The following is a 12875-nucleotide window of genomic DNA, read 5'->3' as shown; positions in this document are numbered from 1 at the left end:
CACAACTGTTTCTTTCTTCATTCTGCTCGCATCACATCGTCGGCTGTTTCCTCCAACACGTTTCACACTTTGCTTTTAACAGATTAATAATTGAAAATGAGTGGAGATCGTTCCCACAACGATAGCCAGGTAACATTTGTAATCGTTTGCCGTGTCATTGCGAAAGAGCTTTGTAGGACATTAAACTCGCTTGCTTTTTTATTTGCCTCAGCAGCCAGGCTACACTAACGTTAGCTAGCTAGGTAACTTGGCTAACTAGCCAATCAACAGTGAATATAATTGCAACAAATGTGACAGAAATACGTGTTTTGTCATACTTTCAATATTGTGTTTTTCAGATAATAAAAAGTAAAGTCCATTCAACTAAACTTTGTGGCTAACTGAGGATGGCCAAGGCACTGTGCGTTAGCTCGTTAGCCATTTTATCAGACTATTCTAAATTGCCAACCATCAGCAGGGTTGCTAGCTAGTCGTTAGCGAGCTAGCCAACAAGTTCAAAGTTATCCAGCTAGCAAGCCATCAATCAAGGAACATGGCTAGTTAACCAATCTTTGTTTTACAATTTGCAGATAGACTCCGGCTCTCGGGTCATTGGTAAGTGTAACGTTAATGTGTCAAACAAATGTCCCAATGATTTTCTCCTTCAAATTCTGACGTGTCCACACTGTAGTTAGCTAGCTAACGTTTATCTATCTGCTAACATGGGCTAGTTCGCTAGCCAGACATAGCTAGTTTAGCAAAGGGCAGAAATGGCGTCCAGAGACTAAGTCCTCTGCCTCACTCACAAGCGCCTATTGTTCAAATGGGTGGCTCTTTAATAGCTTTTAGACATTTTATAATCACGATCTGATAACAAATTCTTAAAGAATTGGAGGTGTTTTATTGGTATGCCAAATTAGATTTAGTTGTTGGCCGGCTTAAAATGCCACATTCCGAGTCTAAAAGTAAGGGTTTGGGGGTTGAGAACTTAGTCTCTGCGCCATTTTCTTTTTTCTGTCTAGCGGTCTGACTGTAGAAAACATAGCTGAAGTGCAGATGGCTGTGATATGGAGGGGAAACACGCAGGACCGTTTGTATCAAGACACGATTTCCAGCGGCGGAGGAAGTAAAATCATCTGATGGCCCCGTTTTGCTTTTAAACAACATTGTATAGTCTTATCCGAATGTATTATGGATAATTTTGTATCATATAGAAGTTAATTTACATTAGCTAGTTGTAGACTAAAGTATAATGCGGGATTTTATAACATCCCTGACATATTTGTGGTGCAAGTTTGACAATGCACATTGACTTCCACTACTAACACAATTTTTGATGACTGAATTCATTGATTTGATAGTTTTGTTGGCATGGTCTAAACCACATGGCCACTGAGGCCTAACAAGTTAAACCCCCAGCATTGGTATTTAACAAGTATGAATGGCCTTTTTAAGGTTTCAGAAGCTACAACATGCTTCCCCTCTCCACTAGGTACACATCTTTTTGTGAAAGATTATTTCTGAACAATTTCAAATAAGGTAATTTCAATTCATTTTTATTTATCATATGACAGTGTATTTCTTATGGACAAGGACTCCACTCCTAGCCCTTGGGACAGCATGGTTGGCTGCCTCAAAATCCTACAGCTTTGGACAAACAATTAATCTTTCCAGATTAGTTTTGTGTGAATCTGTTTTGAAGTCCAGATAGGGATTGGGCTTTTAACATGCAAGGGAGTGATTGCAGTCCCAATTCAAATATAAAGTTGTCAGAACACTGCATTGAATGCATTTTCTACTGTGGCACATCTCAGAACAGCCTTTCCTGCATCAAAAAATTCCCTGCTCACAGTGATTTTTGAATGAATACTAGGCCTATATCATATTTGGTTTGTGGTTTTGGTTCTCACCCTCACATTGTGTGCTCCTGAAATGGTTGTGTGTGTCATGTTGGTAGAACACGGCACTTGACATGCCATAGTTGTGGTTTCGATTCCCATGGTGGGGCAGTATGGAAATGTGTGCACTCACTACTAAGTTGCTCTGAATAAGAGCGTCTGCTAAATGACTCAAATGTAGTGTGGGCTGTCCATTGTTGGTCAGAACAGCCTATGTCAAGCACAAAACCTGATACCTTGTTAGAACATGGAATACAGGGGTCCAATGGAGACTCAGGGGTTAAGAGTTGTCCCTGTATACAAGACATATTTATTCCTTGTTTTGTCTTCCGCAGTAGTGGAGCATGGGGCCCTGAAGTGAAAACAGCCAGTTACCGATTTGCTCTAATTTGTTAGATTTAAGATCTACAAGAAACACTGTAATGATATACCCACTACCTACATCATTACAAGGTATATAGGCAAACATCAGTCCAAGCTCTGCAAGGGCTTGCCCCAAAGAATCCTCAGGCGAGTTTGTTAATCAATACCACGATACAAATTGTTTAGATTTTATTTCATGGCTCTGAAGAACTATAGCCCGCATTCCAACTGCAGTCCCTAACTAATAGAATCTACCGATGCCAACATATTAATTGAATCTAGCATCTGTGTCCTCTTTGGTTTCAAATGCATTTATTGCCTGCCATAGGTGATGTCAGATCATGAGGAAGGGGAAATCTGTTGGTTATTGGTGTGTCGGCCAGTAGCTTGCTGTGGGGCATAGAACCTTGTAACTGAGTCCCTTATTTTAAAGCCTCACATCTTTCAAAACATGCCTCGATTGCGCTAGGAGAAAGTAATTTAATGTATTATGTTTCTTTGGCTGTCAACTTTTGTTTGACTGCGAAGTACCTGTGTTGTATATGTATCAACTAAGGAGAGACGATTGGCATTCATTTAGCTACTATTGCTGCTTGTAGGGGTTTGGTTAGGTGAAAGCAGATGGACTAGGCCTGTTAGAGCTTGCTCCCTCTTTTCATCCATGTTGATACTGTTTCTGAGTAAAAATGAACCTCAACTGTCAATGGGCACTAGGAGGTGCTGTCTTACCATGTATGGCACATCCTCTCATGGCCCTAAGTCTGACCTGATTGTTTTTTTTTTTTTTTTAATTTGTGAAGGGTGTTCTGTTAAGTTTTTGGTCTGTCATGAACAAGGTCCCCAAATCCAACTGTGCCTGAAGTTGACTGGAGATGGTCCTATTCTATGTAACCTCTACCAACCAGTAATGTATTCCGGCTGACACGGATGCACATACAATCCGACTGTCAGTATTCAGATTCACACCCAGGTGTTGGATGAGTGTTCTGGCCTAGCACTTCCTGAGCCAAGAGGCACTCTATCTAGTCAGTCATTCAGACATTACAACACTGTCAAATCTTCCCATGTCTTTTTGTGCACATATTTGTATTTTGCGTATATATTTTTTCTCACATTGCCTGTTGGGTATTTCTTTTACTAACCTTTTAGTTTTACCATGGAAACTTGTCAACTTGTTTTGTGTGTTTCTTAAGTATAGACTGGAGTATTGTTTACTTATTGTTCCTGGTGCAGTAGATGTTTTCTTTTGTGTTTAGTATTAGCTGTTTTCACCTGCTGGGTTTAGAGAAGGGTTGAAGAAAAGTGGATATATTTACAGAATGTTTCTGTAGCCTAAATGTTTCCTATTCCTTTGGCAATGGTCATTATTTAGCCTTTTCGTCAGTCCGCGTTTGAATAACTTTCTTCTTTTGCAGATTCTCATAAGCATAAAGATAAGTACAAGGATAAAGAACACAAACACAAGGACCACAAGAAGGACCGGGAGCGTGAGAAATCAAAATATGGCAACAGGTATGACTCTCCAGTCTTTTTAAGCAGGGTTACATAGGTGAAACTTAGTGCGTCACTAGGGCAGTAATTGACACCCACACATTTGCTTTGAGCTCTTTAACGTAGCTGTTTGTATGATGATTTGTCTGATAAGCAGGGTGTGTATGAATGAGCGTAGGACCAGCCAGAGACTCCTCATTGTTTTATTGCTATAGTATATCCTCAAATATACACTCTTAGTTGATTTCCTTATTGGTATGTTCAATCTGATGCTGATGTAATCTGTGAAATTCCAGTGACCATAAGGAGTTCTCGGAAAAGAAACACAGAGAAAAGGAGCGAATAAAGCACGAAGATGTCAGCACAGACAGACACAAGGACAAACACAAGGAAAAAGACCACAGGAAGGAGGAGGTGTGCTAATTATCCAACGGAGAGGGATGCATCGCTGCCATTTTGGTTTAGATGTGCCAATCAGTTTGTCAAATATTTGTCCAGTCTCTTCCTCAGTGAAAACCTGAATTTATAGCTCTTAACATTTCAAAAGATGCATGTTTTAACTCTTCGTTGTCATCTTGCAGATCAAGCCGAAGAAGGAAAAAGAGAATGGCTTTGCCAGGTAGGTTTGGTTTATATTGTTAATTTGACATTTGTGCTGCTTACAAATGCTGGTTACATGTCTAGGGCCCTATAAAATCAGCAATTGTATTATTTAAAAAAAATATACATACTTTTTTTGCTGCAAAAGTTTGTTTTCCCCCAAATTCAGGTTTTGGTCTCAATCACACTTTTTAAAATGGAACATCCCATGTTGTTTTTCTAAGTCCATAACAATGCTTAAACCACATCTGGAGACCACTTTTGAGGTCTGGAAAAGGCTAAGAAATGTACATTTTTGGATGCAGTTACCCTTTAAGTGCCAGAGATGGTTAGCAATGTTTCTGTAGCGTTTATGTGATTCCAGAGTTTGCTAAATAAATTGCTGCTTGATTGATGCAAGTAATCACGATATCATTCTGCCAGTTAGACATAGGCTACTTTGTATTTAACATTTAATTGAGAAGGTTTTTGAGAGCCTTAAATCTCGACCAGAAGGTTATTATTAGCATCATTGCTAACGTCTACACAGTGTAGACATGTGCACGGGGGCATTCCTGTGCTGTTGCAGGAAAATACTAATCAGATTTTGTTCATGTGTTATGATTAACTTGGGCAAATTAATGCATTTTCTATAGTTCAATACATTAAGTTGATTTCCTACTCATTTCAATCAGTTTTTGAATATTGTTAAATTCCGTTATGTCTACATTCCGTGCGCGTTTTCCACAACAGATTTTATAGGACCCTACATATTTGATTTCAAATGCACAATGAATGTACCGGTAAATGTTTGAATTCTATCACCAGCCCTCATCGCATTAAGACGGAGCCGGACAATGATCACTTCTACCACTCTCCCAAGTCCCTGAAAAGACAGCGTGACAATGACGAGTGAGTAGATCTGTACTTAACTCTGTCAACTGGCCCATTTCTTCCTTAGTGTTTGGCCCTGTTACATTTGTATGATAAAAATGTTGGCTGTAGTTGCCATGTTTAGACCAACCCCATCTGGTTTTTCCTCGTTTGTTGGGAAATGACAATGTTTGGTCATTGTTGGCTTTGCAAGAAGCACACAGCTGCCTTTCGGTATGACTGTAGTTTGGTGTAGAGAAGACAAGATAGTTGTTGAATCTACCATTAGTCAGGCCTCCTTATATAAGGTGTTTTTTATTTTTTTAGAACTGAATTCAAGCCCAAAAAAATTAAAATTGAAAATGACAGAGTGGACAAGAAAGCAAAGAAGAGGAAACAAGATGAGGTACGTGGAAATCTTTGGATTTTATATTGGATATATTTCAGTGATCCGTTGCGAGAAAGGATACTCATGCGTTCTTTGTTTCTTGTAAAGGACATCAAGCCCAAAAAGACACAAAAAAACAAGAAAGGGGAAGTTGCTGACGGGAAAAAGAAAGCAAAGAAGGAGCCTGAGGAGAAGTGGAAATGGTGAGTGTCATAGTTGCCCTCCAGCTGTGTTGCTGCAAAGAGCTTTTGTGAAGGCACACTGACTGCCTCGTTATGGAATGCTCATTATGGTGATGGATAAAATATGGATGTTCTTTGTATCTCTGTTGGACAAAGGATTTAGTTTGTGCATCAACCATCACTTCACGTTGTTGTATCCTGTTGGACTACAGGTGGGAAGAGGAGAGGGCAACTGACGGTTCCAAATGGAGGTTTCTGGAACATAAAGGCCCAGTCATGGCAGCACCTTACGAAACTCTTCCCAGCAAAGTCCGATTTTTCTATGATGGTAAGATTAATACTCAAGTGCTGCTATTTCTATGACACTCGGTCCATTTATGAGTGGGCTTTGCTGAGTGGAAGTGGAGGGTTTGGCTGGTTGAACAAGTCTGTTGAAATCCCTCTGTAGGGAAGCAGATGAAGCTCGGCCCAGCGGCTGAGGAGGTGGCCACCTTCTTTGCCAAAATGCTGGACCATGAGTACACTACCAAGGATGCCTTCCGGAAAAACTTCTTCAAAGACTGGAGAAAGGTAGTGAATGTTTAAGGCTGTATACCTGGAGTTTGCAATTGCATTGCTTAGATTTCTTTCATATTTTTAGAAATGGTGATTTGGAACAGTAATTCCATACACACATGATCATGACTTGTCTACCTTTGTTCCCTCTTCTACAGGAAATGACCTCGGAGGAGAAGTCTAAGATCACAGACCTGAAGAAGTGTAACTTCAATGAAATGGGGGAATACTTCAAGGCTCAGTCTGAGGCCAGAAAGGCCATGACTAAAGATGATAAACTGGTGAGCAAGAACAATACTTTGTGCTTTTTCTTACATTTGTCCTTTTTTATAACCTCGTTCAGACCACGACTGTCCAGTGAAGTTCTACATGAGGCAGTGGAGGTAATACCTGGAATCTTCAGGCTGGTCCGGTGTTCCAACAACTGTACCCAGATCTAACTAGTTTGTCTCTGGTTCTCTGCTTCTTGTAGAAAATCAAAGTGGAGAATGAACGCCTCCTACAGGAGTATGGCTTCTGCATCATGGACAACCACAAGGAGCGCATTGCTAACTTTCGCATTGAGCCCCCGGGCCTGTTCCGTGGCCGAGGAGACCACCCCAAGATGGGCATGCTGAAACGCCGCATCCGCCCTGAGGACATCATCATAAACTGCAGCAAGTGAGTGACAGGGTCCTGGGTAGGGGTGCAACGGTTACATGTATTCGTACCAAACCGTTTGGTATGGGGACCTCAATCCGGTCCGCACTGTGAACCTAAATGAATACATAAAATAAAAAAACTAGGCCATAAGGCTATGCCTCTTGAGTAAATCTGAGCTGAGAACATTTCAGGCACTAGTCGTTTTAACAGAATAGCCTATGTGCACATTGTAATCGGAATTCTTGTCTTAATTGGCACGTTTTGTAAGGCGCACCTGGGAACTAGTTCTGTACGATGGCGGGTGGGGGCGTCCATGAACTAGGAGTCTCAATCATTTAAATCTCCAGTTTGGGAACATTTTGGCTTCCCAGTAGATTACGAGAGTACCCTATGCAGCTGCCAACACCTCAAACATGTTGACACATTTACTCTGACATCACCCCAGTATTCCTACCACCGGAGCAAGACGGAAACGCAATAAAACACCACTTAGTATCCGCTCTGCATTCAAGCAGCCCATCGAGCGTTGGGTCAGTAACCGGAAGGTATCCACCTTTCCCTTTCCACAGCTGATTACAAACCGTGGGTGAACCATTACACTCATAGTCCTGGGTGCAGGTGGCAATATGAACATAATGAAAAGGCTTACAACATTTTCTACAGCGCTTTCCCCTTCTCTTGATTATATTAACCGATGGACTGCTTGTTTGGACCAGATTAGTGTGTGTATGTCTGGGTACTTGCTCTGACTCAGCCACTCTATTCTTTCTCTCTCACACAGGGACTCCAAGCACCCCAAGCCTCCCCCTGGTACCAAATGGAAGGAGTTGCGTCATGACAACAAGGTGACCTGGCTGGTGTCGTGGACAGAGAACATCCAAGGCTCTATCAAGTATATCATGCTGAATCCCAGCTCAAGAATCAAGGCAGGTTCATCTTTATTATGGCTCATGGTGGTTGCAGTGATGGTGGGGGCGAGTGACGTCTTGTATCGTTAGCTTTTAATGAAGTCTCTTGAGACGACAAAGTCTGCAATCCTATTCAACATTTCTCAATTAATTAAAGAAAAAAATTATCCCCTGTCTCGCCAATTTCGAAGTATCCAATCGCTGCAACTCCCGCGCGGACTCGAGAGGCGAAGGTCGAGAGCCGTACATCCTCAAACCCAACCAGGCCGCACTGCTTCTTGACACAATGTCCACTTAACCCAGAAGCCAGCCACACCAATGTGTTGGCGGAAACACTGTGCACTTTGGCGACCGTTTCATCGTTCACTGCGCCCGGCGCGCCACAGGAGCCGCTAGTGCGCGATGGGACAAGAACATCCCTGCTGGCCAAACCCTCCCTAACCCGGACGACGCTGGGCCAATTGTGCGCCACCCCATGGGTATCCCGGTCGCGGCCGGCTGGGACAGAGCCTGGACTCGAACCCCGAATCTCTAGTGGCCCAGCTAGCACTACAATGCAGTGCTTTAGACCACTGCGCCACTCGGGAGACCCAACCTTTCACAATTCTGTTTATTTTTTTTAACATATTTGTTCATTGTTGTGCCCCATGTATCTTCCCCCTGGTTGCTGTAATGGTGGTGTGTGTTGATCTGCAGGGAGAGAAGGACTGGCAGAAGTATGAGACAGCCCGAAATCTGAAGAAGTGTGTGGACCGGTTAAGGAACCAGTACCGCGAGGACTGGAAGTCCAAAGAGATGAGGATCCGACAGAGAGCCGTGGCACTCTACTTCATCGATAAGGTGAGACTGCTGCCACACACACACACACACACAGCTCCAAGTTTGGTTGTAACATGTTCCCTGTGGTGTTGTGCACCAGCTGGCTCTGAGAGCAGGTAATGAGAAGGAGGAAGGGGAGTCTGCGGACACAGTGGGCTGCTGCTCCCTCAGAGTGGAACACATCAACCTGTACCCCGAGAAGGACGGCCAGGAGTTTGTGGTGGAGTTTGACTTCCTGGGTAAAGACTCCATCCGCTACTACAACAAAGTCCCTGTGGAGAAGAGGGTAAGGCCTTGAAGAATTGACATTTGGTTCACCAGAACATTTTCTATGTCCTTTTTCACTCAAGTTGAACTACAATGGTTTCCAGATTACTCTCACTTCAGAGAAACTCTCACCTTGTTATTCTTATGAGTTGTAAATATTCTGTCCTCCCTTTCTTAGGTATTCAAGAACCTGCAGCTGTTCATGGAAAACAAGCAGCCAGAGGATGACCTCTTTGACCGGCTCAATGTAAGAACAAAAAAATACTTTCAATTCACGTTACTTGTGAATTGCAGTGTATTAGTCATGTCACTGGACCTTGTGAGGGAAAATGAATACCCTGTTTGACGTGTGGGAATTGGATATCCTCTTGTAATTCTGCGTCTCTTGCCATCAGTCATATTTAATGGTGGCATTCCTCTCTATCCTCCATCTCTCCAGACCTCCATTCTGAACAAGCACCTTCAGGAGCTGATGGACGGGCTGACGGCCAAAGTGTTTCGTACCTACAACGCCTCCATCACTCTGCAGCAGCAGCTGAAGGAGCTCACCAGCCGTAAGTCCTCACGGTCATGAAGCCCCACCCAGAGACAGAGGGTCTAAGAATGCACAACCTACCCAAAAACACATTTATCTCATATTCTGGTTCGGTATGATCAGAGGTGGGGACAGGGAGGAGCTGTTGTAGATAGTTGTGTGCAGGTGGTCACTTGTAATATGGTGTAAAGTCTATAGCAAGAGTCATAGTAATGTCCATTTTCTCCCCTACTTGTAGCGGATGAGAACCTTCCAGCCAAGATCCTGTCATACAACAGGGCCAATAGAGCTGTGGCCATCCTGTGTAACCATCAGAGGGCCCTGCCCAAGACCTTTGAGAAGTCCATGCAGAACCTCCAGACTAAAGTGAGTCACGGGGAGGACACACGGCCAGTTGACCTGACAGATGAGACGGCTCTTTGCTGATGGGAGAAAAGGAAACAAAATACTATTGCTATGATTTGGGATTTTGTTTGGGGTTTATTTGTGACTTGTATTTAGAGTTATGTTTGTCTGCTGGATGCATACTCTTGGTTATTTTGGGAATACTTGGCTCGGTAATGTCTCTTAATAGCTGCATAGTAAGAATCCAGCTCTACTTGGCCTTAGTTTCAAGATTATTGACGTTGATAATATTTCTACCAGATTGACGCAAAGAAAGACCAGCTGTCTGACGCAAAGCGGGATGTGAAGAGCGCCAAGGCTGACCTCAAAGTACGGAGAGACGAGAAGTCCAAAAAGTAAGTATGTGGATATGCTTGGCTTGTTGAGGCATCCACTGGTACTTGTACGCTGGGATGTAGAAGTAGCTGATTCTTTCCCTTACTCCCCCAGAGCTGTGGAGACCAAGAAGAAGGCTGTGGAGAGGCTAGAGGAGCAGCTGATGAAGCTAGAGGTGCAGGCGACGGACCGTGAGGAGAACAAGCAGATCGCTCTGGGCACCTCCAAACTCAACTACTTGGATCCACGCATCTCTGTGGCCTGGTGAGACATGACCACGAACATGTTGACAATCATGCACAACATCTTGCTTTCTCCATTGCTTGTCCCTTGGCCCACACAATCAGTTGCTCAGGATATGTGGCACATGTGGCTGTCTTTTGATTAGTTAAAAGTAGTGAGTGAGTTGAGGGTTTTAGTTTCGAGTGTCTAAACTCCTGGAGGGTTTATCATTCTAATATCCTCCTGCTGTCTCCTAGGTGTAAGAAGTGGGGTATCCCTATCGAGAAGATCTACAACAAAACTCAGCGTGAAAAGTTTGCCTGGGCTATCGACATGGCAGAGGATGACTATGAATTTTAAATCCTGTTTGCGGTTTTATAATTGTGATTTCTATTGTAATTTTATTGGATACTTGTTTTTAGCTTAACCGATTATACAGAATGGCCAGCCTGACAAGGAAATTATAGAATGAGTGTACACTCAACAAGCATGGTGAGGTTGAATGTCAGGGGTCAGGACGTATAGGCCATTACAGATGAGCTGGAGGGAGGGGGGACGAGGTGGGTTAGTCTGAGGTCTGGTCGGACGTCAGATTCAAGGGCAGAACTATACCCATACCCAAAGGTGACGCGGTAATCTCTATGATTGGATGAGAACCAGTGGATTGCCTTTTGGTTCTCTTCCTCTTCAGCCACATGCACGACTTAAAGGTCTTTGAACTCTGGGGTCCTATTGCTACTGTATTCAACAAAAAATGACTGCTTTGTGTATTAGATTTTATTATTTTTTTGTTCACTTGGTCTGTATTTTTAGCCCTCCCATGTATTATTAATGGATTCTATATTTTAATAGAGAGAACAGTTAAATCAAATGAAATCCTGAAGTACACCCATGCGCCTTTGAGGAAATTACATGTGATCTCTAGGTATGAGTTGTAGGGGGGATAAAGACCATGAAAGCTGTGTTTTGGTGAGTGTGATGTTTTAAACTGGACTATGTTGATTGTGTACCATAAAGAGGATGCGTTGACACGGAAGGGAAAATGCTACACATGTCAATATTTACATAAGCAGGTAGGATGTGATTAATTTGTTTTACAGTATCTATCAGGGACTGATTTTCAATGTAAATGTGAACCAATCATTTAATTTTTCTCCCCTTGTGTTGCCAGCATCCTCTGGATCTTTCTGCATAGTCTATTTGGTTTTAACTTTATAATTTCTAATGATTGTTTGAGTGGAAAACAACTCCCTTATCTGTTACTTGAAAAAAAAAAAAAATGCTATTTTAATTTAGTTCATTGAAAATATATTTTTCTTCCAGAAGGGTATGTGAGGGATATCAACTTTGCCAAAAAAAATACCAATCTGTTACAGTTTAGGCAGTTATTTCTTAAATTGTGTTAGACTGAGGATGAAGAACATTAACAGGAGTTTCAATGTGAATTTTATTCCACTCTAGTGTTTTTCAACCTCTTCTGTCATAGCCTCCAATCATGTTCTTGTTTTATGCTCATTGTAGGTTGAAAATGAATAAAACCCCTCAACTCCACACTTGGTCTATTTTGTGTTATTGCTGCACTTGACTGATAGGCCTTGCACCAAAGGGATAGTTTTTTTTTTTCTTGTCAAACTTCCTCCACAGAAGTTGGATCTGTCACTGGTATGTTCAGCCTGCTTAGTCACTTTTCAACATTTCTCTTGAAAGTGTTCTGTGGTTATGTTTCAGGAGGGTTCCTGTGTTCCCAAAACCCAGTGTAATAACCAGCTCAATCTTTCCTGAGAACAGAACCCAGGAAGCACCACTGCCTGTTGATTTTAGACCAGTCGCTATGAGCGATTAAGCAGGGTTTGGCACAGGCCTGGCTCTCATGTTTGGAATTCTTTAACACCTTGGATCTTTTATTTTTAATGAAAAGATGAAGCTATCAAATTGTGCCTCTGACAGACTGCTGTTTACAGGGTGACCGAGACCAGTTGAGTGCAGACGTCAAGGCCCGTACAAGTGCTCTACGTAAGATTTATTATAAACGGTTTGAGCACTGAATGCTGATTGGCTGACAGCCGTGGTATATCAGACCGTATACCATGGGTATGACAAATGTTTTTTTTTTTTTACTGCTCTAATGACGTTGGTAACCAGTTTATAATGACATTATGGCACCTCGGAGGTTTGTGGTATATGGCCAATATACCACGGCTAAGGGCTGTATCCAGGCACTGCGTGTTGCGTCGTGCTGAGAACAGCCCTTAGCCGTGGTGTATTAGTCATATACCACAAACCTCCGAGGTGCCTTATTGCTTAAGTATAACGGGAGTGCAGACTTCCAAGATGGTCCATTTGCACTTAAGGGCATGTTTCTGAGCTGGGATCCATTCAACATGAGCAATAACTGAGGCTGATTGGACTGATATGCATAATGTTTTCAGTATTGTTCAATAAATATCAGTAAGG

General features: G+C 42.5%; 1 protein-coding gene across 2 annotated transcripts; it reads left to right on the top strand.

Moving 5' to 3' along the window:
* LOC120060294 (DNA topoisomerase 1-like) lies at positions 1-11972 on the top strand. 2 transcript variants are annotated; one of them, XM_039009496.1, is made up of 21 exons: positions 1-129; positions 570-594; positions 3656-3752; positions 4028-4145; positions 4313-4350; positions 5139-5222; positions 5511-5589; positions 5680-5774; positions 5966-6081; positions 6202-6323; positions 6467-6589; positions 6781-6968; positions 7732-7876; positions 8555-8698; positions 8778-8963; positions 9123-9191; positions 9384-9498; positions 9718-9845; positions 10125-10219; positions 10314-10463; positions 10679-11972. In XM_039009496.1, exons 1-21 carry the CDS (start codon positions 97-99, stop codon positions 10779-10781), a joined length of 2253 nt encoding a protein of 750 aa, XP_038865424.1. In that variant the 5' UTR covers positions 1-96; the 3' UTR covers positions 10782-11972. The 2 variants fall into 2 exon arrangements, with proteins under 2 accessions (XP_038865424.1, XP_038865416.1); XM_039009488.1 differs by lacking the exons at positions 1-129; positions 570-594 and adding an exon at positions 1013-1105.
* Positions 11973-12875: the final 903 nt, after the last annotated feature.

The sequence above is a fragment of the Salvelinus namaycush genome, chromosome 2 (assembly GCF_016432855.1).
Source record: "Salvelinus namaycush isolate Seneca chromosome 2, SaNama_1.0, whole genome shotgun sequence".
NCBI classification, from domain to species: Eukaryota; Metazoa; Chordata; class Actinopteri; order Salmoniformes; family Salmonidae; genus Salvelinus; species Salvelinus namaycush.
Note: the sequence above shows the minus strand (reverse complement) of the source record. Positions and strands in the feature narration are given on the sequence as shown.

Excerpts from the sequence above, each read along its gene's own strand:
- LOC120060294 (XM_039009488.1), top strand. The coding sequence starts at position 1,036 with ATGGCTGTGATATGGAGGGGAAACACGCAGGACCGTTTGTATCAAGAC. Across the intron at positions 7,877-8,554 it reads ATCCCAGCTCAAGAATCAAG|GGAGAGAAGGACTGGCAGAA; the intron begins GCAGGTTCATCT and ends GTTGATCTGCAG. Across the intron at positions 10,464-10,678 it reads CCACGCATCTCTGTGGCCTG|GTGTAAGAAGTGGGGTATCC; the intron begins GTGAGACATGAC and ends GCTGTCTCCTAG.